The sequence below is a fragment of the Microtus pennsylvanicus genome, chromosome 2 (genome assembly GCF_037038515.1).
Source record: "Microtus pennsylvanicus isolate mMicPen1 chromosome 2, mMicPen1.hap1, whole genome shotgun sequence".
Classification (NCBI taxonomy): domain Eukaryota; kingdom Metazoa; phylum Chordata; class Mammalia; order Rodentia; family Cricetidae; genus Microtus; species Microtus pennsylvanicus.
In genome coordinates, this window is record NC_134580.1 from 606,961 (window position 1) to 634,457 (window position 27,497).

Below are 27,497 nucleotides of genomic sequence, written 5' to 3' on the forward strand. Positions count from 1 at the left end.
TGTTTACCTTGGATGGCCTGTCTGGGGGGTTGTTTTGATTGTGTTGATTGATTATAAGAAGATCTACCACTATACATCTTTAATGGGCAGAAGATCCTAGACGAATATTAGACATGAGGTGCAGCACTCAATAGGCTTTGAGAAGCACTACTGCCACTATTTTTACTGCTCTGTCTCATGCTTGGAATCCATCCACTGAAGACACCACGGCCTAGGAGTAAATCTCCATGGTTTCCTCTCAATTAATGCCAATAGGCTGACTCCTATTACAGACGGGGATTTTCTAAATGAGTCAACCCACTAAAAGAAAAAGGAACTTGAAAACAACAATGATGGAAGACTTTGCCCTGATCCCTCACCACTGTCTTCCCACAGACAAAAAGTAGCTTTCCTGAATGCCACCCATCAGAACCCCGTTTTCTCCAAATTAAGGACACTCATATTTGCTTAGAGTAACCCTATGCACAGAAGAGAACCCCATTAGAGTTCATTTCCTGGTGCTAGAAATCAAATCCCACTGGCCTTTCTTCCCAGGAGGCATTTGCTACTTACTGCAGACAAGAGGGCACTCACGGTTCTGCTGCATCTTTACCATTTCTTGGAGAGCACAGCCATGCCTCAAACTGCCAGTAATTTTCAGACATACGAACCTGGGCACCCATGTAGGGAAGGATAACAGAACTCTGACTGGAGAAGAGTAGCAATCCATCACTTGGCTCTAGCACAAGATGGCCAATTGGACACCCTCATACCTGCTCTGAGCTCACTGGTCTATAAAATAGCTGCCACAAAAGCAAAGGGAGTATAGCCGTACTCCTTCACTTGGGACTGCCTAACCAAGTTTGGGGTGTTTATGGACAAGCATTAGAAGAAAAAGCTATATCCCTCAAGAGAGATTGGCATGGTGGTAAGCTCTGTGCCCTTGATAGAGTAGACTACAAAGCTTCATTTCAGGTGTGTTGAGTTCTCATTGCTCATTAGTAAAATGGAAAGATAGCATGTGACAATATGATGTAGATAAAATGTTGGCTGTGTAAGTACACAACTGCTTGTTCATATGGCTGTGGGCAGGAAGTAGATAGCTGAATAGAATCCATTCAAAGTCCGGTCTATAGAGACACACTTCCACCCAGCCTCCACATCCTTCTAAACAGTGCTATAAGCCGGAGTCACTCTAAACATAATTGCATGAGGTCCATTCCAAATTTAAGCCATAGATTTGGACATATGGACAGATTGATGAATGGATTGATTGATAAATAGAAATATAGACAGATACTCTCTCCCCGAAGGCAGGTTTGTGGCCATGCAGGAATCTGTTCTTGACTAAGATGAGCCAAGCAAAGGCTTAAATTCAAATGTGTGAGAAAGCACAGACTTCCCAGTGACTGGACACAGAGCTGACACTCAGGTGTACTGGTTGGTGATGTTCCCTCACATCTACTGCTGAAAGCCAAGTAGAGGGTAAGGACACATAACAATACATACACACTTCTGCCTTGTTCAAAAACATTAGCTCTACCATTGCCTTTATGCTGTGACTGAGGAAAAGCATACTCACTTGTCCAAGTATGCTGTTGGACAATGGTTTTAACCCTGTAAAGATTTCTTTCATGTACTTGTTTAATAAACACTGATTGGCCAGTAGTCAGGCAGGAAGCATAGGCGGAGCTAGCAGGCAGGAAGTAGAGGCAGGGCAATGAGAATTATGGAAAGAGGAAAGTTTCAGTCTACAGATATGACCCAGCCACAGAGAAAGCAAGATGTGACTGCCTCACCTGAAAAGGTACCAAGCCACGTGTCTAACCCACAAGAATTATGGGCTAATATAAGTTATAAGAGTTAATAAGAAGCCTCGGCTAATAGGCCAACCTGTTTATAATTAATGTAGACCTCTGTGTGTTTCTTTGGGACTGAATGACTACAGGACCAGATAGGACAGAAACCTCATCAACAGAATGACGCTTGGTCAAACAAGTATGTTCTCATTCTCCAGAGTCCTGGGCACAACATAGCCTAAGTCCTAACCACTGACCAAACCTTCCTGTCTTCACTTGATATGTTGTTTGTATTGCAAAGCTGCAAACTAGAGTATATGCTACTCAAAGTACTGATTGGCCTCTGTCAATGTTCCTGTCTTCAGTATTCAAATGAAGGCTTCTGGACAAGAGAAACACAGTGTGTCCACCAGTCCTCCAATCAAATGATAAAGCCAACAGGAAAACTGGCAACATAAGGGTGTTAGCCACTCCTATTGATGTGTTCTTAAGAACTGTGAGTAGATACACATGCATACACAGAGGAGAGAGAGAGGCGGGGGGGGGGGGGGACATATCATGGCAAATAGGGCTACAGGGAAATGCCCAAGAGAAGAGATAAGAAGAGAGAGGAAATTGTTCCATTGAATTTGGGACATGTTTGTAACAGAAAAAGACACAATTAGCAATCAGGAAATCTGAGACCCTGAGAAACATTCTTCTGCTTGAAAGCTCTGTTGATTATGAAACCTGGCAAGTCACTGGTACATAGATGACCTTTAACCTTGTGAGAGTTAACTGAGCCTATCTGTGGGTAAAGATTAAAAAATATTTTGCAAATTTGATTGGCTGAAGGGTGGGATATAGTTTGCAAATACTTAATAGTTGATATCACTCCATTTCTTAAGTTGTCCAGAATAATGCAGCCTTAAATCAGCAAGATTTCCCTGTATTCAGTAAATAAACACAGTTCTTGAACACAGGCATATATGAATCAGGTTCCATCCAACCTCTCAAATGATCCTTCCCTGTTCCTTCCCCCTTCTTCCTCCTCCTCTGCTGTAGCCTCCAAACATTTAAGACCCAAATCTAAAGTTTCGTGTCACTTGAGGTGGAAAGAGACAGAAGATAATTCTATTTGGTTATTGTTAAATATACTCCACCTTCATTTCTCAATCTGTTTTAGTTTCTGAATTAGGAGAGTACCAGACGCTTTCTTAACTATGAATTAAGCATGCTGTTTTCATTTCAGTACTGTTTCCTATGGTCCTGTTGCTCACCAGGTCATAGAAAGAAAAATTAAAGGATAGTAAGCTTCCTGCAAACATAAGCCCAGCTTTCAGAAGTCATTCCTTGTTGGAAACTAAAGTTTGTAAGAGGCCTCTTACTGGTCAGTAGGTATCTTCATCATCATTCCCATCTATCTGACATAAGGAACCACCTCCCGCGCAGAAATTTAAACATAAGAAAAAAATGTCTGTTATGCTCAAGGTGGACAATGACACTACCGACCAAAGTCCCTTCTCCACTCTCAGACAACTTTCCTGTAGGCCAAGCATGACCACATCACCCCTTACTTAAAGCACATTGTGACAGAGAGCTTTCTGTCACTCTAATAAAATAATTGAGATAACAAACTTATAAAAGAAAAGAAACATTTGGATCACAGATCTGGAGGCTTCAGTTTGAGTCTTAGTGACTCCATTGCCTGGGTTCTAGATGGCACTGCTGGGAACTGTATGAGACAGAAGACTGATTACCTCAGAATTCAGGGAGAAAAAGAGAAAAGCCATGCCATGCTTACGTCTCCAAATCCTCTTTGTGAGCACACCCCAAAGACAGAAAAATCTACCTCTAGCCCAGTAGTCCCAAACTGGGCTCACTCCTGTTCTAATTGTTCTCTGTTGCTGTAATAAATACTGCAATGAAAAGTAGCTTCAGGAGGAATTGGTTTATTTGCCTTAGGGATTGCAGCCCATTATCAAGGGAAGGGGGCCAGATGAGGAACTCTGTAAGAGCATGCAGAAAATCAACATGAAGGAATTCTTACTGGATTGCTCCCAAGGTCACATTCTTCCCGTATACAGCCCAGAGTTCTCTACTTAAGGATTTTGGTTGATACTGCCTACAGTGAGCTGGGTCTTTCTATATCAATTATCATTTTTAGAAATTGATCATATATATATATCCACAGATCAATATGAGGAAACAATTATTCAGTTGAGACTCCATCCATTGGAGGTAAGTTGAGTATCAAGTTAACTAAAAAACAAAACAAAACAAAATCTAACCAGCACAATGCCTTTAACATGTGGACATTTGAGGATCCAGCCAATCCACACAAGACATTCCAGTCTTACCCACTCAACAACATGGAGAGAAGGTAAGGTGCATGCTCCTTTGTGTGCTTGCCCACCTCCTCCAGGAATCCTCTGCAACACCATGTCACCAGTGCTGTGTCGGTATCACTGAAGTGACACCATGAGGCACAACATGATTCCCATAAACCCTACCTTTATACTGATTATAATGGGTAGTAAATACCAGTTCTTGTGTTAGTCTGCCTCTGTAAATGGTGAGATAGTCCTCTTCAGAAACAATTTACATACCTTTGCACAGTTTGAAATCTCTGATTTCTCACTCTGAGCAAAGAGTTCTGACAAGTCAAGGCTTGCCTTGACTTCCTGAGACCAAATTCAAGAAAGAGTTGCTCCTCAAACTCTTTGTTCCTCTATAATATCTGAGTAACTCTGTTGTTGCATCCTTTAGTTGCTATGACTCCACCATCCTGTTTCTCTTTGCACCACCCCAATAGTTCTAGCCTAGACTATTTGCAAAGATTCCCACATTCAAATGGAGTTAAATCATGAATTTTCTCCTTGGAATATGACTATAACCAATGTCACCAACAACAATAGAAAGATTTTCTTTAGAGGCACATATCTGTGAGTTCATGCTGTGACATATATGGGAAAACGGGTGACGTTAACTCTTATTTGAAAATCACAAAGCCTAATTTATAGGGCTGTGGATGGCATCTCAGGAGTAGGTACAGTGAAGGTGCAGGTACATGCTCTCAGCTTGCAAAGCCTTTGCTAGAGCCAGGGTCTCTACATGGTTTTGGTTAGGCTCAGCAATGCCCATAAACTGAGACATCTCCATCCAGATTCCAGCAGGCACCCAAATGCTATCTAGTTGCAAGATATCTGGACTCACCCCAGCTCCTGCTGCCACCTGGTCCTTCTCCTCAGCTTTACCACCTAATTCCCACAGGAGAGAACTGTGCTGACTTTTCTCTTCCCCCTCGGCACAACAAAAACACGCTTGTTCTCTCATTCTACTATCCCAGCCTTCTCCAGCTTGTCCCTCTGAGCTGTCCCTACCTCCTCCAACATGTCCCCACCCCAAATGGCATCGTTTTTTTTTTCTTCAAAGTGGCATTTATGCCACCCACGCCAGTCAAGCAGCCCTCTGATACTTGATTACAGCCCTCCTTCTCTGAGATGCATTTCTAGCTCAAAGCAGGACACAAGTGACCATCACCGTCAATCCTCCTGCAGCTTAGCCAGTCCCATCACTTCCACTCTATCAAAAATATCACTTCTAGGCCAGTCTCTTGTGCAGGGTGGTATTGCTCATAAGATTTCAGGCCCTTTCCATGTCTAGCCCTTTCCACACTATGTTCTCGAGGCTTGAGGTCCCCTTCCCATTCTTGCGTGACTAGTGACATCCTTCATTCAAGTAACATGTCCTGATACCTCCTAGGTGACTGAATATCCAGGTTCACCTTCAACATTTTATCCATGCTTAGACTGGCCTGTCTTTCTCATCCCTCTCTCCCATAGGATCTTGTGAACAACGTGCATTCACAAATGGGTCCTTCTCTTTATTATAACCAGAATCCCTAGGGCACAAACTATTAAATAACAGAAAATGCAGTTTCTCCTACAAAAGAGAATCCACATGAAGTTGTTGGTGTTTCCACTGGAAAGAATGTCTTTTTCTTAGGAATTACTAGATTACTGTTTTGAGTATGAAACCTCTGCTTTAAATGCTTGAACAAAACCAGACTCAGAGCCTGAGAAGGCCAGGGTTTTCACCCTGGACACTTTCCTGATGAAGATGCTTGGTTCAGAATGCAATGGGGACCACTGGAAGGTAAGACTCTCTTGACTTGCTATGCAAAATGTGGACCTTAGTGTTGCTGTGTACTTTATAAATATTCATAAGCTCCCAATAAAGATGAACAAAGACAAAATCAAATCAGAGATGTTAACGAGTTGACCATAGGCCTCAGCTAGTAGAAAACAGAGGACTGCAGCCAACACTACCATTTCCTAAATGCCCTCTTGTGCACTTGACTGTATTCAGGGCCACAGGCCTTTCGCTCTACTTAAAAGTCCTAGCTGAAGGTTGGCCAGATGGCTCAGCAGCTAAAACCACTCACCACACAAGCCCGATGACCTGATAACCCGAGGCTGGCCCCTGTAAACAGCTGGATGCTGTGGTGCACATCTGTAATCAAGCACTGGAGGTGGGAGCAGAGACAGGCGAATCATCAGAAAACTCATGGAGCAGCTAACCTGGAGTACAGAGCACAGCATGGTAGAACAAAGAGGCCTTGCCTCAATGAAGTATAAAGAGAGACTCACTCTTACAAGCTATCCTCTGTCCTCCACATGTGTGCTGAGGCACACACATACACACATATACCACCATATGCAATTGATACATAAATATAAAATTTTAAAAGGGGAGTCGTGGGTGAGGCTCACAGAGTGTCTTTCTTTAGAGAGGGAACTAGGAAGGTCCCTACTTCCCCCAGACATTGTGCCTTGCTTTGATTCCACAGGGAGTAACTGGGCCCTCTGTGTGGCTCTGAGCTCTCCTGCTGTATTCTCCCAGCCCTGCAGTGGAACATTTGTCCCCTGGAAAGGTCTTTGCTTTGCCCACCTGCTGAGCATGTCCTCACCAGGGGTTAAGAGGATAAAAGGCTTAAAGCAGCAGGCTCCTGAAGTCACAGATTAAAAGGCAAATAAGGGAAAAACAGGCCTGGGACATTGTTATTATCCATGTGGATTTGCTATACAAATAATCCGCCAAGCCCATGTACATAAGGACTCAAGAGACTGAAATCAGGTCAATCCTCACAGGGATAATAATGACATTTCATGAAGGACGATCAAATTATTAAAATAATAGTTATGCTATTTTAGCAAAAAGTAATCAAAGATCATGAAACTTTCCTCTACTCTTTGTGCATAACTACAGGTAATACACATCCTCAAGAAACTGGCTTAAACCAAATGGGAGAAATGTATTGTTTTTCTTAAACTGAAAATTGCAGAGCAGATTGAAACGAAATGTCAAATCCATCACTTCTGCGGGGTGCCTGACCACGGGCAGAGACCACTCAGTTTGTGCAGTGCGTCACTGTGATGGAGGCTTGTTAACTTCCCCCCAATCCACTTCCATGCTGCCCCTAGCTCTATCCTTTTTCCTGAAGAAGTGGGGTATGCAATGCTTTTCTCACCCCTGTACAATCCCCATACCCTCTCCAAACTGTGGGACAGAATGAAAAGAATCTCAATACAGATTAATAAAAGAAGTTAAAACAAGATTGTTTCTGACAAAACCAGACAAATCAATTAGCCGATCTCTGGCAAGCAAAGATAATTGTATTTCAGAGTCTATTAAGGCACATCAGGGCCAGTTAGCTGATTTCACAGGGGAACTGGCTGTCGTTGGGCATTAGGCAGCGATAGGAAACATCGGGCAGAAACACAAGATGGCATTTTCTCCCAGGGATCATGGCAGCTATAAACTCAGCGTTTCAGTGCGAGCAGACAAGCGGCAGGTGTATTGGCTCCAGAGAGATTCCCATCCCGACAGGTCTATGAACGACTGAACGTCTACACCAGATCTGACAGTACTGATTATAATCCTTTATGTGAAGTTATTCATCTAACACCTCTGAAGAGACATCTTCAAAACGAGATGAAGGAGAAAGGGTCAAGGGAAGACAAGAGATGACTCTGAACATCAAATGATGGAAAACATCACTCGGAAGGAAAATCAGTTTGGCTTAAAAGCCTTTTGAGGAATAAGACTTAGAAGCAAGTTTCAATTTCTTTTGAATAATGGATGATAGCTTCAACTGAGCTGTCCATATTAGAAAAGCATGCTTGCCTTTCCTGTAACTCTTACCTGTGAGTTTACCTTGCCTTAAAGGGTAGGGAGGGCTGGGCTATGGAGACATTTAGCTTAATTACTGCTAATTTTAAAAATATCTTTGTTAGAGATAGTGTTCATGCTTATCTGTGCTTCTGCGGAAACTGTGGATATTTGGTTTATATGCACGTTTTATTCACCTTTTGAACAGGAACAGGATGCTTCTAAGTGTTCCCCTGAGATGCTGAGCAAGCATTTACAATTCATTCAGCAACAGAATCTCCAAAAGCTTAGTACTGTGATCTGCCCTGAGAATAAACATCTTGAAACATTAAAAAGTGAATATTTTTGCTCTCTCACAGATACAGCTGGATTAGAAATGTACATAGTTGTCAGATATGAAATATGAACAGGATATGTCTTGTCATTAATCACCCCTCTATTATTATCATCTATATAACTTATTTTCTTAGGAGAACATTGTTGCCCTCTATGAAATGAGACATTTTCTGCTGCCTTCCCAGTACCATTCCATTCCAAGAGCAACCTGAGGCATCGCTGCAGTTTCCACAGCAGAAGGCTATGTAAAGGCATTGGGGAGATGAAACATCACAGTCTTCCTGTTACAACGGATAGCAAGAAAGGCAAGTGGACTCTTTATTTCCTTCAATCCAGTCAGTCATCTGAAATCTGAAGGTTCACCCGGGGATCTTGACAAACTGCATGTGGTAGGACTCGTGTGAAGAAGGATGCTTAAAAGTAACCCCACACTAGCTCAGAATTGAGAATAATTGATGGCTGCTTATTTAGGAGTAGACTCACAAATATCCTCTGCTGGAACAGAAAACAGCAGCTGAATTCCGCAGCCGGAAAAGAGGCTGGAGACACGCTTTACATCAACACAATTAGTATAAGAGGCCACTCCCCAGTGGGCGGGTAACTTAAGTAAGGACTACTTGCTGTAGGATTTCCTACAGCATTCATGCAGCCTAGTTTTAGACAAGTATATGACTGCTTGTTCAACAGGTCTCCAAATGAGGCAAAAGCCCACGAGGACAGTCTCACTCGGGGAGGACCAGTGGATTTGGGCACAATACAGAATACCGCTGAGACCGCATGGCCTGAGTTCTTTCTTTTCTATCATAAAAGTGATTCTCTTGGTGGTTTTAGTGCCATTTTGTAAACCCTGCATGGGATAGACTGGATCCTTCCTGGAAACCCCATTTTTTTTCTCTAATATCTTTCCCTAAAATTCTTTGGGAGATGATGCTTCTCAGGTTTATTGTCTGGAGATGCCAACTGTCACTTCAGATCCCAGGAGCTGTTCTGACTCAGTGCTGACAAGATCAGAGGCATATCACCCCTATTTTTGTAAATATGTTCTGAGCAATATCAATGTTCTTGAAAACGTGTGTCTGTGTTTATCACCTTTTAGTTTTCTAAAGACAAGATGTACCTGGCTTGATATTGGGCCAAGCCAGCAAAACAATAAGTGTTATTTTTGATTTAAAGATGCTTTGAATGAAAACAGCAACACAGAGTTAAAACTCATCAAATGTAAGTTGGGAAGAAATCATTTGCTATTGCTGGAGGTTAACACTGGAGGATGGGAAAAACTTGTTTGTTAGTAAGGAAAAGCATGCTTGTTTTTGATGTATGAATAAAGATGGCTGGAGCTATTCAGGGACAGCCACTTATATGAAACACATTTAGAGGCCCGCCAATTCACTTCTTTGTGCTGATGCCCCTTCCCCCATCTCAGGGCCTGAACCCAAGCCAAGGCTGAACCCTGGCATAAATGCTCAGTGGAAATGTTAGGTTTTGTTGCCCTAGCGAGGGGCCAGTTTCAGCTTTAAGTCAATTCTAGTGGATTTCCAGGGTTTAGACTTTCACTGATAGGCTTGTAACACTAGCCCTGGCTTCACTCCAAAGGGAACACTTGGAGAACAGGCTAGATTGTGGTTTCCTGTGGTGCTGGCTTAGGAGTCTAAAGCAGAGGCTATGGATTCCATTTAAAAAAAAAAAAAAGTGCCGGGGGAAGAGTGGCGCTGCAGCCCTTGGGCCACATTTTTGGCTCCAGTGATTTAAGCACTGTGAAAAGAATTAGGAATCATCTTCTCTGTGCTAACACCATTTAATTAAGATCCGCATGATGCCATCTGTAATTGACGGGGTGAAGAAAACAGCAACACAGAGTTCAAACTCATCAAATGTAAGCTGGATCTTCACTCCCAGTGTGCACCAGGCATTACTGGGGACTGGTGCACTTAAAGATGGCAAGACCAGATCCTCACTTTCTTAAATTTTACACTTACCAAAGGGAAAACAAGCTACCCATAACATTCCTAACTTTCTCCAGTACCCTACAGCCTGAGTAAAATAAATAAAAATCATGAATAAGTGAGTCTTTTCATCTCTCTCAGACCCATCCCATTTTTCTTCTTCATCAATTATCTTCATTAGTCTAGGGCAGGCTCACCTTCCTGACATCAGAGCCACCCTGCTCCTGCTTGGTTAGGCCCTCTGAGATGCTAACTCCCCTCATCCTTCAAGTGACAGCCTGACACAGTTTTGCTTCATGATGGCCTTTCTCTGCCAAGGGATTGGATTACCCTTCCTGTTTCCCTCCCTGGTACCGTACATGTCTGTTTTGCTGACTTTTCAGGTCTCTAGGCTTATTTTTACCTAATATGTCTATTTGCCTCTCTCTTTAGGTGGTAAGCACCTAGAAGTCATGGGCACAATCTTTTCATTGTAGTGTTTCCACATATAATGTCATAACGAATATAACAACAATGAACAGAATGTCAGTCCCCAAAAGACATCTTGTGAATCAGTTAAGTGATGGAACTATAGAAATAATAATAGGTTATGAAACTATGGCTAAATACAGTAGTGTCAACATACCAAAGTGGTTTGAGGACTTGAGGCCTCTTCCACTTTCAAGCCTAGGCCTGCAAACAGGGCCAAAACTCATAGCTATGGAATGCATAGGCCCTATGGGAGAATCTACTAACACCGGTTTTGGGGGTGTTTTTGTTTTTCTTTTTTTTCTACATGGCCTTGTTGTCAAACTACCTTATAAATATTTATATTTAAACCCATATATTTGTTCTTCTCCTAACTTTGGTCAGAAGTGCTTTTTATTATTATTGGGTAGTGGTTGATGCAGAGATGCGCTGCTGTTCAAAGTTCTGAGAACAAGCAACTGTTCTCAACTATTGGTGGGACATCTGTGCCAATCAGCTTTTCCCCCAGTGTTCAGGGAACATCTGGAAAGAAGGGAGAAAGGAACATACAACCTGATGCATTGTGGGAAGTGCTGTGAATTCTGTATTCTGCTGTATTCTGGATGTGGCATGGCTGTCACAAAACACGAACTTACAGCACCTATGGCACCTGCACAAGATCTTCCAGGATCATGCTTATTAAAATTCCAGCATTTGGGGACAGAGGATACTCTGATTTCCTACTCCTATAGGAAAGTATTGGCAGTTGATGGTTTCTATGGGAGAGTCACTATTTTGCAATAGTTTGGTTGGTTCTTCATGTCCCAATGGATGACTTCATGCTCATTTATTTGCAGGTAGCACTTATTAGATTCAGTGGGTTAAACATATCCAAAATTAAGAAAGAAAGAAAGAAAGAAAGAAAGAAAGAAAGAAAGAAAGAAAGAAAAGAAAGAAGGAAGGAAGGAAGGAAGGAAGGAAGGAAGGAAGGAAGGAAGAAGGAAGAAGGAAGCATGAGGTTAGAAAAGTGATGGGATAGCAAGGCCCTGTGGGGAGTTGGAAGAGTAATGAAAGGAGACTGACGTTGGAGTCCACATATGATCAAGACACATTGTATAAATATATAAAATTTTCAAAGAACAAAAAATATGAAAAACATTTACATAGCATTGGTTGGAACACTAGCTTTAAGGAAAAAATGAAAACCACTGTCAGTCATTAAAATTTATATACTGTTGGTTAATAGACTAGCCTTAAGAAAAAATGAGAGCCAATACCAGCCATTAAAAATTGGTTTGAGGAATATATTTGAGCTGGAACTTGCCTAGCACAGAATTTTTTGAGGTAGATATAGACATCAGAGGAACAAGAATGTTCTGAGAGCCAAGAAAAAAGTTTAAGAGTAAATTATACAAGATTTGAGAACTTGGTGAAGAAGTAAAAGCAAAAGGAACAGAGGGTTCTCAACAGGAAAGCAGAATGGTCACAATAACCCTGGAGTTTGTCCCTTCCTAAGTGGTATTACAGACAGACTGGAAACAAGAGAACAAACCACATATTAAAGACACTGGCTACTGTGCTGGTTCACTGCATGTATTTTTTACTATAATTTTCAGCTTTCCATGGTGAGAAGGCTAGCTATTATAGGCTATAAGATATTGACTTTTTAATTTTGTTTTTAATCAGCACACAAAGTTATAAATTTTATTTTGGAATTTTCACATATATTTATGCAAATATACTTCTTTCTTCTTATCCACCCTTCACTTCCCTCCCCTACCACTACCCTGTTCCTGCTTGATGTGGACTTCCTCTCTACAGCTGGTCCTCTTTCTGCTCAGTGTAACATGTGTTCCATCACAGTCTCTTACTCTCCTCCTGCTTTAACTCTTCCTCCATATGTTTTGAGTTTGTTTGTTTGTTAGCATGTGTAGGAATGTCTCGTCTACATAAATGTCTGTTAACCGCATGTATGTTGTGCCCACTGGGGCCAGAAGAGGGAATTGGATTCCCTGAATTTGGAATTACAGGCAGTTGTTAGCCACCATGTGGGTGCTAGGAATCAAAACTGAGTCTTCTGAAAGATTGGGCACTATATTTTACTGAGCCATTTCTCCAGTCCACACCATATGATAGTTCATGTGTTTTTACCCTTTGACAATTCATACATTTATAAAATGTACTCTGATTATTTTCACACTCTCCCTCCTCTCCTTTCTCATCTGTCTTTCACTCCTGCCAAACCTGTTCTCATCTGCAATCCTCATCCTGTTTCATGCCTTTTTTTTTTTTGTCTTGTTTTGTTTGTTTAATGAAAGAAACAAGGACATGTGCTCAGCTATGTTCACAGCAGCATTATTTGTCATAGCCAGAAACTGGAAGCAACCTAGAGGCCCCTTGACAGAAAAATGTATAAATATAGTGTGGTACATTTATAAAATGGAGGACTACTCAGTGGGGAAAAAAATAAAAACAATGACATCTTGGAATCTGAAGGCAAATGAATGGATCTAGAAAAATCATATTGAGTGAGGTAACCTAGACCCGGAAAGAAAAATATAATATGTATTTGCTCATAAGTGATTTTTAGACATTAAAAAAAAAAAGAAAAGCAAGCTTCAGTCCCATAACCCTAGAGAACCTAGACCTAGACAACAAAAAAGACCCTAAGAGAAACATACACAGATCTACATAGGAAGGAGAAGAAAACAAGATATCCTGAGTAAATTGGGAGTGTGGGGATCATGGGAGAGGGTAGAAGAGGAGAGGGAAGGAAGGGAGAAGAGCGGAGAAAAATGTATAGCTCAATAAAAAAACAAAAAACAACAACAAAAAAAACACGCAAACGTTCTTTAAGCTCATAGGTGGCAGAGCATGGCTTCAAATCCCGTTCTGGTTTCCAAATTCCAGGTCCCCAGTAGACTATGTCTGCCTTTTGTTAGCACAAGTCTTAGTGTTGAACGTGGGTGCAACACCTTGTGCTATTTGTTGACTATGGTAAAGATATGTTCCCCTTTGAGAATTTGCCTCAGCCAATATAGACTTTGGATAAATGCAGGTTGAGTGTTTGCTCAGAGCAAACATCATCAGAAGACATCCTGCTTCCTGGAGCTAGAAAAGCCATCCTCAAATATTAATGTGCTAGAAGCCAGTAACTCTGCTAGCAGGGGCAATTCTCATGCAACCTTCTGCACTTCTGCTCTCTCCACCATCTTCCAGCTCTTACATTGTTTCTTCTCCTCTTCCTTGATATTCCCTGAGTCTTAGGAAAGGGGAATTGATATAGATATTTGATAAATAGCTAAGCACTCACTGTGGCTTATTCTTTGCATCTTGAACAGGAATGAGTGCCTGCATTAACCACTACCCACTACAAAATGAAGTTTCTCTGAACAAAGTTGGGAGTAGCAGTTCTATTAATATAAATATAAATATTTAGATGGCAGTTTGACAATATGACAATTTATACAAACAATACAATATTAATAAGATGTCCCTTAGGGCCTTGTCAGGAGCCAATTTCCTCCTAAAATCATTACAGGAACCATCACCCTGGGGAGTCTGCAGAGAACCCCAAACCCCTAATTGTGTTAGGAATCAAAGCCTACCCCACACCCAAATTGGCTGTTAATGAGAGCTATCTGTTAGTGGAACCCACCCCGCATTCCAAACTATCTAAAGATCTAGGTGTGTCGACTCGTGACTTCTTGGCCTACAGTGACTTGACCGAAGATAACCTCCTGCCTACGTGACCAACTCGGACCATGTGACCAACGTGAACCACGCGGCAAGAGCCCAGAACCCTGTGCCCATCCCCCAACTCTTTACCATATATAAAGCTGTACCCCATCTGTAATAAACGGAGGCTCTGACAAACCTTGCATGGCCTTCTTCCTGTCTCCTAGCCCATATCTTCCAGGTAGTGCCTCTCCGGGACCCTGGAATAACTGACTGCCGGGTGGGTTACAACCCCTAGACTGAGTAGCCCACCCAAAGGCAATCAACAGGGCCTATGGTTTTCACCCATATTTATAGTACCAGGTACGAATCTCCCTCCTGTAGACCAGGTCTGAAATTCAACCAAGAAAGTGAGTAGTTACCCTCATACAATTTTGACTCTGTCGTATCATTTAGAATTTTTTGCAAGACTGGTTGGTATTGTACCATGCAGAGTCTAGCTCTGAATAAGACCAGTGATGTCTATTCTTATCTAGCAACCTGGATAGCATCTTCCAGCATAATGAAAAGTAACCAATGAGATGAGTTTCATAGTCAGCTCTAGACTGAGTTGTCTGTCTTGCAACAAAACACACAGTGTCTTTAGCATCACAACAATACCAGTTAATTATGATGGGAAAACAAGAACCGCAACAGCCTACATTACCCATTTTCTTATTCTTTCACTTTGAAGTAGGAATGTTCAGTGCGCCTGTCCTTTAACTCTATCTTACCAGTTTGAAATAATTAAGACTTTGCTATTTTAGTGATAGAATGAATACTTTTCATACTTACACACGCATGCACACCCCCCCACACACACACCTTACCTTTCGTGGTGAAGAAGAACTTGGATATGTCTACCTGCCCCCTCCATTCCTCCCACTCCATTCCTTACCCACTCCTCTCTCTCCTCCATCCTCCTCTAAACCACATCTCTATCTATAATATATATTATATGTAATATATATAATCCCCATACCAATCTGTTTATTTTCAGCAGGAAATGGTTGATTTTGCTCCATTGTATACTTCTGTCATGTGCCACTTTGCCACAGTTCCAAGGCATTGGAGCTCACTTATCTTGAACCAAAGCTTCCAAACATGTTAACCAAGACAAAACTTTTCTAATTTGATTTTATAAGTTGTTTAAATGATGGAGCTCTGAATGGCAGACCCTCCTAGTGACCATATATGCAATATTCATTGAATCATTTCATCATTAAACCTTTCATTCTCTAAATCAACCACTTTTTAGCAACCATTGCTGTTATTCTTACTGAAAGCAGAAATGCATTAATTTCTTTTATAGGAGGTACCCTAGGGCCTCGTCTTGCCTACCAGACTTGGGATGCAGCCATCTATCTTCTTTGAAGTTTTTCTGCAAGTGTGGCTCCTTTGGGATTCACACTAAAAACATTCTCAAATATTGAGCCTCAGGGATCATGCCTATCAGAAACTCTCCTAAGAAATACAGAACTCTGGTTGGCATCATGCCCAGCTCATCTACAGTTCACTAAAGGCAGCAATCCAGGGGGCTGCTGTTCACTACTTTTATTTTATTGTTGATTATACATTATGGATTCTAGAACTCATTTCTCTAAAAGTGGAATTCATTTTCTTCCAAACCCATGAAGACATATTTACTATTATATATTCTCATATTTTTAATTATAAGCTCAAGACCTAATGTATATATAAATAGTGGGGCTAAATGTTAACAGTCCTGGTAACCAAGGTATGATGCTGGAGGGTTTCTGTTCAGTTCTAGTGAGTAACTAAGAGTATAGTAATAGACTACACTGTTTGGGAACCTCTGCCTTCCCCAGGACCCACAACTCATAGGAATGCATTCCACACTTGGCATTGGGATTTTCTTTTATTATAAGAGTGGACTGAAGGTAGAGGGGATGGGAACATGAGAGATCAGGTTGTGCAGGGTATGGAGGGGGGAGTACTGTAAAAGAGGTGCATTTCAGTGTCAGGTGAAAACCTGGTGCATGGGAATCTCCCTGAAATCTTCAAGGATGACCCCATCTAAGACCCCTAGCAATAGCAATGCATAGGCTGAACTGGTTGTCTCCTGTGACCTCATTGGAGACATTTTCTTCATTGAGTCCCCTCTTCTCACAACTTTATCTTGGGTCAACATGACATAAATGCTGCCAGCACAAGAACACTGCTTACCAGAACCTTAAAAAGGTCATAGGAGAGAAGAACTGGTGGATACAAGTATACATTTGGACAGAAGAACTTACTTCTCAAGTTGGGATAATATTTATAATTTGGAAAAATTACCTGATAACAATTAATTGTACATTCATTTCAAAATAATAGAGAAGGTTTTGAATAATCCCAGCATTGAGAAGTGACAAATACTTGCTGCCAAGGAGGTGACAGTTGTTCTAATTTGATTACACATGTTTAAGTATATAAATATCATCCTGTACCCCAGAGATATTCATACTTTTGGATAAAATGGGTAATAGTGAGTTTGTGCGACTCCAATTCTCACATCTAGATGCCTATGATATGACAGGGAGCCATAGGCAGAAGAACCAATAACTCCTATCCAATGGCCACAGACCTTAGAGCATGCCTTTCTGAGACTAGGCAAGCCTAGGCCAGTAGAAATGAGTGGCCCCCACAAGTTAAGCCAAGCCCACATTGTTTAACCCCAGAACGATGGTATAGGTTGAATGTTCTCGTACAAAGCCACAATGGGTTTGTTGCTGTTGCTTTTGCAAAGTGGTTGGTGTCCTGGACATACTCTGGCTCTGTGGACGTTAGCATAGAAATCCCACTGCTAGACGACTTGGTTTTCTCGTCAGTAATGTGGGGAAAGGGGCTTCAGCCATTGTGAATGGGTAGCACTGGTCCGTGAGCCATTACTTTATGTACATAACTGCTTATCTTTTTAATTATTCAGTAGCCCCGGAGTGAAACTTGTCATAAGGATTCGTGGACATTTTGCATTTAAAATGCGAAATTCAGATTACATTCTCAAAATAATGACATCAATTATATTTTAGTTATGATTAAAAACAGTGTCCGGTTTTTAAAGATCTGGTCATAAGTTTTATACCGTATGTGTGTGGGAGATACCTCTAGCAAATACTACAAATAGGATTTATTTTTACCAAAACGACACAGTCAAGCCTCACTTCCCACAACTCAAAACGCAGTGAAAAGACCAACAGAGAAGGGAGTTGCAGAAGAAAATGAAGGTGGACAAATAAATTGGCTTTTAGTCAATACATATTTTACTCTCAGATGAACTAATAGTTGGAATTTTCCATGGTCAAGAAAATAATGGAAATTCTCCATTAATCCCAAATATCTTCTCACCTGATCCCACACAGAGATACACTTGGATATAAACATACACACACACACACACACACACACACACACACACACACACACACACACTGAGAGAGAGAGAGAGAGAGAGAGAGAGAGAGAGAGAGAGAGAGAGATTGAAGTGTACTCACCCTCTCTGAAAGAGATCCACATTATAGAATTTATGTAGCTCTACAGAAAACTCAACTGTTCCTTGTACTTCAGACATGATCTTTTCGGTTCATTACCTGAAAAACAAAGGAATAAATTAATTGATTAAGATGGCTTCAGCCAAACATAGCCTGGCATCAATAGTAGGAACTTAGCAATGCTTAGATGGACAAGAACATGTGGCTGACAGGATCAGTAGAGCACTGTGTATCTCCTTCATGGTGTGTTCAAAGGTTTTTCTAATAGGGAAAAAAAAAGCAGAAACACACAGTGCCTTCCTGAGTGCCATGTGGTTAGCACCTGTTATGGCTGGAACTGAGTCCTGGTCCAGGCCCATTCATCTGCCCATGACCTGGAAGCCACATACCCCCAGTTTCTCACAGGAAACCTTAGGCGACTCTGTGCTCTTTCATCAGTGGGTGTGGACTGGTAACTGCATCAGGGTTGGATAACTGAGGAGAGGATGAAGTGAACATGCCCTGCTTATCATTTTGTACACACCCTGGCATGTAGCAAATTCTCAATAAACGCTAACCAGCACTGATAATGCGTACCGATCGCTGAATATCACTCTATCACCAGTACTGAAGACATTGAGGACGCAGGTGCCTGAGGTGGCAGCAGAACGCATGGGTGCTGTGACAGGCAGAAGCTAACCTAATTTGACAGATTGATGCAAAAGCTGATAAGAATGTTGGGCAAGACACCTGGAATAAAATAAAATTACAACTGTCCACATCTGATACTGGAAACAAACCAAGAAGAGCCCCCCAGGCAGACTGAATTTTTGAGTTTGTAAGACCAACTAGATGTGAGATAGTTGAAAGAAAAAAAAGTAAATCAGTAGAACACCTGTTATATTCTCAGTGTTGCGTACATTATTTTACATACTATCTGGCTTTGACAACAATGACTTTATGTGATAAAGACTATTATGTTATTTTTTAAGATAAAGAAAAAAGATGAAGGAAATTCTTTCTTGCAACCCAAAACCCAAATATTGTATCATTTGGCAAGTCTTCTCATTATTCAAAGGCTCAGTTTGCCATAATGTGTCATGGAGACAATGTACCTGTGGACCTGCTATTATTGGTATCTGGTATGACCTATGGGAGAAAGAGCGAGCGAGCGAGAGAGAGAGAGAGAGAGAGAGAGAGAGAGAGAGAGAGAGAGAGAGAGAGAGCAGAAAAGATAAAAGCAGAGGACACATAGTTTTTCATGACTGGCACAGGTGATGGACTTGTGGGTCTTCTATGAAGGCCTCACTCTCTTTCTCTCTTTCTGTCCTTTCTCTCCCTGGTTCAGAGCCCAATGCCCAGGGTCTTGCTGGGCCAGCTCCCGAGGATAGTAACACACCACTCAGGATTAAATAAGCTTTCACACTGTGTCTCTGTACTGGCAAGGGCTCCCTCCCAGGAAACATTTATGAAAATGCAGAAGACTGTGTACCAAATGAGAATGCTACATATCCTTGTAACCAAACTATATTAAACCTGAAAGAATTCTCAGACAAAAACAAAACAAAACAAACAAACAAACAAAAAAACATGAAACTCCTAGCCTACACTTTGTGCTGGGCAGTACAGAGTAAGCTAGAATGCTGTCCAACACAATAGAATCAGCCGGTGTCAGAAGCCACCCTCTTAACACCGATCTCAAGATGTGTCCAGGAGAGGCCAGATAGCTCCCTCTATGACTCACTTATCACACTGAAAGCAGCACTGCACGCTCCCCTTTCCCTTATCACCTCGCAGGCGCAATGATCACAAACCTGCAGTTCTGGCTCAGCCATCTGATCTTTTGATTGTGGAGGCCAGGCTCTCATTACCCTGCTGTCTCTATGATCCCTGGGGCTGGATAAGTAGAGGGTATGGAGTGGGCAGAGAAGAAAAGGGAGAAGGAGGAGTGGGAGAGAGAATGGCAATGCCAATTGGTACATGTTAAATGAGGCAAAAGGGTTTACACATTCGGCTTCACACAAACACTGTTAGGATTCTGGGGTCCGTGATGACCCAGGATGCCAAAGACATTGCCTTTCCATCTCCAGGGCTTATACACAGGTTTTCTGGGAGAATGAAACTCTATGAAATAAATATTTAGAAGAAAAATATATTTAATATATGGATATATCATTTTCTCCGTGGAAAGTGCAGGTTACCATCCTATGATCAAAAACATCTTAATAAACTCAGAGTCCGGGAATTTGTAAACACAAACACAGGGTCCTTTCTCTTTTTAATGCCATATGATAAATTATAACTAATACATGGCACTAAGTGAAGATGCTAAGCACAAATTTTAAAATATTCATTTTAAATGTTTACTTCGATTTTTTCAAGGAACTAACTGCACAATATGGAATTCATGCTCAACAAATCAAAATTATCTCCCTCGGTCCCAATCTTCTCCCCAGATCTTTCTATTTGAAAATTAATGAGGACCTTAAACTGGTGGCTTTTCAACTTGATCCTCAAACTCACAGCTTCAGTGATGAAAGCAACTTTGAGTCCTAACCGAGATCTAGAGAGTCAGGATTCATTCAAAGGTTCTTCCATCCACCCGGAATTCTGACACATACACTCATTTGAAAACCACTAGCCCGGATGCTAAGGTTGGAGCTGACTAGACCTGGGTTAACCCAGTCCATTATGAGTCACGTAATATTGAATGATGGCTGAACTTCCTGTTCCCTGGTTTCCACAAGATTTATTCAGACTATTGAGATCATTTGCCATGTAAGGCATCCTTTGTGGCTGGTAGGGATAGAGAATATTAAAGATTTAATACAGTATTGTGTGCACTGACACAATGACATCCACTTGGCAGCTACAAGGCACACGTCCAACACAATCCTCTTCCCCTACACCCAGTACTCACCAATCACACAATGTAGGCAAACATATACATACCTACACATGGCATGATATATCCGTGATACTGACAAGATGCCCACGAACAGTATAAACACTAATTATTAAACACCCACAATGCACCCACTCACACTCAACATACACCCATAGCAAAACACCCAAATCACTATACATATACTCACCTTGTATACATCACAGTGTCTCTGTGATGCCTGCTGCAACCAATGCCTCCCATGACTCATGGCTGCACACATCCTTTTGTATTTGATTCTGGCATGCTCATTTCTACAGCTACATTTCCTAGGAGCTACATCCTCAGGTACTATGATTACAGAGCTTAAAGGAAAATGTTCCCTCAAAATACTCACAGACTGAGAAAGGGAGCTCTAGCGACCATTGTTCTTTGACTCTGGGAGCTCAAGGAGAGGGAGGGCAAATTCACGGGGGGCCCAGCCTTTTTCTAAGGGACTAACCTTTGAGTTAGGGAGACTTTGTCAAGCATTTGTTCAGAGTAATCAATGGCAATCTCTCTTTAAAAGGAGCCAAGGATCATTAGGTCTTTGCCATCTGAGATCACTTGAAGTCAGCACGTTCGTCCTTGGCACATACTTCCACAGTTTGTAAGGCCTCATGCACGCCATGTTTCAATTACTGCCTGGTCCTGGCTTGGGTAGTATTGAAAGTCTTCACCTTTGTGGGTCTGTTTGGCCTTACACAGGAGGGTAAAAGGAGAGTGAAGGACTTGGGGATGCAACAGGGAGCTGCAGAAAGGTTTAATTGATCAGGAAGAGGGCAGAAGAATACCTAGTCTCTCCAGTGCAAATCTCTCCTCCACATTTTGTCCCTGCCCATCCTATAAAAGAACCATCTAGAAACCTAAAGTTAAAAATACAGGTTTTTGGGTGAAACAGTCAGACTTACTAAACACCAGAAGAGACAGAGTAACATGCTTGGTAAGGTTTGTAGCCATTGAATCTGCTTCTGATGCGAATTGGGTAAAGAAGAAAACCAGGAGCTAAAAGAGGAGCTAGAGACAAGATGAAGGCATCGATTTCCTATTTGTACAACCAAAGAAAGACAAGAAAGTGTCCGCAGAATATTAAGTCTTTCTCTTTGGAGGCCCAAGCTCCTTCCTTTAGAGTTATGCAGACAGTCTAGATTTGTGTACTGTTTTGTAAAAGGCAGCATCTGGGTCTCTGTGGTTGAGGGGACATGGGAGGCATGTGAATGTGCATGCATGAGCATGTGTGTATGTGTAGTGTGTATGTATGTGTATGTGTGTCTGTCTGTCTGCCTGTCTGTCTTAGGTTTGCATATAAGTAACCTAGGATTTATATACCTATTTTATCATTTGATTCAACTTGTAAGCCTCAGTCTTCTTCTCCATATAAACAATCTACCTCATAGGAAGGAGAAGGTTGACAAAGTATGTTCATCTAAGACTCCTCAAAACACAAAGTTTAAGTGTATATCTGATGAGTGCTTCATCTGAGCTTTCGTTTGATGTAAGTCTTCAGATTTCATTGGTCCCTCTTGTGCCTGTAATTTCCTTCTAGCTTTTTGTCATCACTATCCAGAGGGTATAGTCAAAGGTTTTGAAAACTGAGCAACACGGGGAGGGGGTGGAAGAATGAGTTCACTTTTTTCCACAACTGTGACCAGCAGCTCCCTCCTTAAGAGATAGGTCCAGGAGAATATTCCGCCCTTGGATCAGCGGTATCTGAAGGATTCCTAAATTATGTAAGATTGCCACTGCCTACCTAGGTATCTTGGGATCAACTGGACATTGATCTTTTATCCATCGAGTATGGTTTTCACTTGTCACCACATTCAGTTCCTCAAGTCCAACCCCTTCTCTCCATTTCCATAGTGCTGCATTGGGAATGTGGTCACCTTCCTCTTCCATGCATTAGCCATGTCTCCTGGGTACCAGCATCTGCTCCAGCCCATGCTCCTGTTAGGAAACCCTCATATTCTCACTACAGTAGTGGGCTTTCTAGAACATAAATCAATTTCCAGAACCATGCAGTTGCTTCTCCTTGCCCTCAGTGTAACACAAGAGATATTTTAAAGCTATGCATTTCTTATTCTTAGGATGGTGATTTCTACCCTCACTCCCGTTTTGAGTCTGAACTTTAATCTCCCTTCCTCAGCTCTATAATGTGAGGTTTTCTGAGGATCCCATCTTAGTATAGGTTCTGGGAAACAGACCCCAGCCCAGAAGGATGGTGCTCATAACTAATGATGGTCAAACATTCAAGGGTTTCAGCCACTGCCACCAGATTGCATTAAATCAGCCAAAGACATTGCTATTTTTATTTTTCTTCAACATAGTTTGCAGGACTTCAAAGCTTTGGCATGTAATCCACTCCAAAACAACTAGATTGCTTTAGCTTAGAGGTTGTGGGGCCCCTAGAGAAGTGATGTCCGTGTTCGTTAAATGTTCATGATTATTTGAACATATACAATATGAGTAAAATGTCTAATTAGTGATTTATATTTCAATGATGTTTTAAAATGCCCTCGGTTACCTTCTTGGTTAATCTGACTTAAAAATAAATATGTATAGTTGTTTTTAAGTATTATAATTCCATCACCTTAATATATACCACCTGAGGAAAACTTCTTTAGCGGGCATGCTTTCCATTAAAGTATGGTTTTTATCCAAAATTTCAGTATTTAATTTGTGCAGCCTTTGATACTTTAAACTAACGCAAAGAGTATGTTGACCTTTACATACATTTACTTTTTCAAAAGGGCGCACGGCATTAGTGTGCTGAAAAAGACAGTGCCTGGGAAAAGAGAGGTGGGCAAACATCTCTCATCCTTCATGGAAGGTTGCGAACACGGGAGGTCACTCAAGGACAACGTAGCAATGCAACGGAGAGCCACAGTCTCGGACTCAGAACACTGTGTTAGCACAATCTGACTTCACTCAGCCACAAGATAAATGACAAAGATGGTTCCCTGACACTTGCTTCTGTGCTCCGTGCAGAGATGGACCCAGAATCTGAAAATTCTGCACTTCTGAGCATCCTGTACCAACCAGCACACCATGGAGAAAATGTTCCCTGATGTCTCTACCTGCACTCTGTGAAAAGACTGTTCTGAGCAATCCTTGCTGCATTTCATGCAGAGATGGTAACAAGCAACCCGTGTCTCCACTCCACACGGAGATGGGTTGCAGGCATCCACCACTGAAACCTATGCTCTTCTGTCTCCTCAGGAGAATTACTCCGAGCGGTCCCCCCAATGAAATGCGCTATCACAACTTGCCAGATGCTGTGGCTGCTGTGAAAGAATCTGCTCCATGCCCAGAAAAATGATCTCATAAAGAATGAAAATGAGCAACACGGTTTGTTGAAGAGACGGAATTTTCTTCAGCATGCACTTTTGCCTTCTTCTAAAAAGATCAGGTGTCTGTAGATGTGTGGAGTTATGTTCAGATCTTCAATTCTATGCTATTGATCAATATGTCTGTTTTAATGCCAGTTTCATAATGTTTTTATTACTATAGCTCTGTAATACAACTTTAAATCTGGAGAGGTGATATCTCCAACAATTCTTTTATTATTCAAGTTTGTCTTCATTATCATGGTTTTGAGCCTCCATGTTCACATCTGGATTATGGGTCTACATTGATCTTTTAGGAAAATATTTAGGGTTATCCACAAGCAAACAATACTTGCCCACTGTTGAGAGGCAGATTATATTCAACACACTGAAGGGATGCTCTCGAACTGAGGAAGATACAGATAAAGAATGACTGATCCGAGGTCCCTAGGCCATCAGAAAACCCAGACCAGAGATTAAATCAAGTCACAGAAGTATCTAGAAACAGATACCATGATATGGGAATGAAGAGAGAAATGTAGTAGGCATTTTAGTGTTGACGCTTGTGACCTAAAAAACCAGCTTACCTTTCTTAATCAGTCATTACAGCACTGAAGAAGAGCCCTTAGGAGGAGACTGATTTGGAAGCAAGACCCAAGGGGTAGAGGCACCTCTTTGTGACTCGGTTTCTCCCATTACAAGCTGATTTGTAGCTTGCTGCATAACAAACAGTGGATAAGTGTAAGGAGAAAAACCTGAAATAGTTTTGCGCATGAGAGAAATCATTTATTTCCACCAATCTGCAGCTGGCAAGCTTCCTCAGGACTTCCCGGATGTCAGGTGCCAAAGAAGTCAGGACCTGGGACTCAGAAGCCCATCTATTAAGCACATTCAGTTGTGGACTAAGGACCTGTATGCTTAAAGACTTTGCATTTGGCACAGAAATCAAAATGTGCTATACATACATACATACTTATGTATATATGTATACCAGAACCAATTCAAATCAGAGGATTCAAGTTTGTGTTTCCTAGGGTTTCGTGGACCCTCATCTTGCACAGTATTTTAAATTGCAGTACAAAGATACGCATAATTTTACAGTTTGGTCATAAGACAGTGGTTCATAAGCGGAAGCTAAAGCTGTGGAGAAGCAAAGCTAAGGAAGCCCTGGTCAGAGTTGTCACACCCACAGATCTGGGCACAGAACTCAGCTCCTGTGAGATACTCCAGAGACAGGCACTTTGTCATTCTGTAGTAGGTACACCCTTATGACTCTTGATAAACACTACAGCATGTGTACACAGAGGCATCTAAGTCTGTGGGTGCACACATACCCAAAGTATCCCATGATTGGGCCCCCAACAGAGAATGTGGGTTCATAGGAATCGCAGTGGCTCCAAGTTTGCCAAATCTGACTATTCTATTCTCACCTCACAGGTCACCTCAACCACACTTTAGACCTCCCATCTTTCTTCATCCAAAATCCTACAAGCATATGTATGCGAAATATTATTTAGCTTTATGGTTTAATTTTTAAAAATTATTACTAATACATTTTTCAACAAAAGCATATAATAGTTGTTTAGTAAATAGTATACAATGGTAGTATTCAGGGAATTAACAATAATTGAGTATACATTATGTAATAATATTTGAGCATAACTAAAGATGAGCTTCAACTTCCAAAGTAATATACTAGATGGATGTATGAAGCGCCAGGAGTACTGGTCAGAGGTGAGATCCTCAGAAAAGGTCTTAGTATTGTGTGGTATTCAAAGACTAGGACCCTGCCCCAGAAGAGGCATGCTGAGAGTCCAGGTCACAGCCAGGGAAGCTGGGTTTGACTTGACTTCACATCTCCCTGAGTCTTAGAAAAGACAGAAGTTTCTTCCCTCTTTCCTGAGGAAACCCAGGTCAGTGAGGTGGTAAGACCCACATTCATTAGGGTTGATGAGGTGGGGTGTCTGCAAGCAATGATAGAAATGACCCACACCAGAGATAAAAGGTGACTAACACACCCGCTGGAAGGCACAGATTTGCAGTCTACAGCAGAATATCAGCAGCTGCTGTCTGCCCCAGAAGCTAAAGAGGGGACTCCTGCTTTAGGATCGAGCCTTGAGTCGACGTCCTCTAGGCTTCCTGACAGCTTTGAGAGTCTATGAATATCACACCATCTAATTTTAAGTTTCTGCATTCATTAATGGCTATAAATGTTTCAGAAGCATTTCCTTTGCATAACTGCAGCGCACCCAATTCAAGTTGAATCACGGGAAGACGTCAGCGGGCCTAGGATCAGTGCTTCTTCGTTTAACCCTTTGAATTCACCTGCACTACCCAGGCACTGAGGAAGTTATACATATAACTTATACACAGATGCAAGCACTGTGTTCAGCATTCTTCAGAAATCCTGTCTCTTGATTTCCAAACCAGAGTCTCAGCATTCTTTGTGAACAAAGTTTTCAGATTCATGATTTCATTTAACCACAGAATGAACTAAAAAAGATCAAGAAAACATAAAGCGCCCAGTCTCACTAACAGGAACTGTGGCAAGTGAAGTGAGCTACACTGGGTACTCAGGACATTAGAGATTTTAGAAAACTCAGAAAAAGAAGAACTCAGCTCCTTTATTAGCTAGTGGTGGCTTAAGAGGTTGGCACACAGTCATGTGAGAGAAAAGCCATGACTGGAACTTTAATGGCTGGGTCTTCAGAGTGTGGTGGTACATAGGGCTCCACAGAAAGACCCACTGTGCCACTGGCCCAGCCCCGCACCAGTGTGCATCTATTCCAAGAAACACATGAAGTCTTAGAAAAACCAGGAACTTCTGTCATGTTCGTTCATCACCTCAGAGTCAACCTGCAAAAATTCCTCAACATTCTACACTTGAGCACTTTGTGTCCTCAAGATATCACTGTGTTTTTGCCCAAGCTGCCATTGACAGCAAGGTAAGGCTAACTTTCACCTCCCTACTTGATAGGCTATCTATCCCTGCAAACCCTATCCAATTCCCCAGAATGTCTGTGCACCACCCTCTCCAACACAAGTTTCTTCCTGTCCTATACTGTGAAGGCACATCTACATGGAAGCATAGACCCGTTACAAGAGGACTTCTACCAAATTTACCAGGAATCATGGGAGATAGAGTAGTATTAGGGGTGGGCAAGAGAAGGAATGGAGAACAAGGCAAATGCTCTTCTGAATGAATGAGCCAGTGGACTCTTCTTGGTGATTCCATATAGATTATCCCAGCTCACTTTGAACCCGCTTTCATGACTTGAGAGAGATTCAATCTTGGGCTTATTTTGTCCTGTGTACATGTCTATGAGTAGCGGGGAAGTACATGCTATGTGCCTGGGAGGGTCTCATAGCAGCCTGCCTAGCGGAAGGACTCAGGGGCTCCTGGTGTG

General features: G+C 41.7%; 1 protein-coding gene across 1 annotated transcript in view; it reads right to left on the reverse strand.

Moving 5' to 3' along the window:
- The window catches only part of Fam135b (family with sequence similarity 135 member B), a 194,086-nt gene that overhangs the window by 78,600 nt on the left and 87,989 nt on the right, over positions 1-27,497 (reverse strand). Inside the window, exon 2 of the mRNA XM_075963480.1 lies at positions 17,869-17,964. Coding sequence (XP_075819595.1) covers positions 17,869-17,945 — 77 coding nt within the window. The 5' untranslated portion in view covers positions 17,946-17,964. The remainder of the gene's footprint in view (positions 1-17,868; positions 17,965-27,497) is intronic.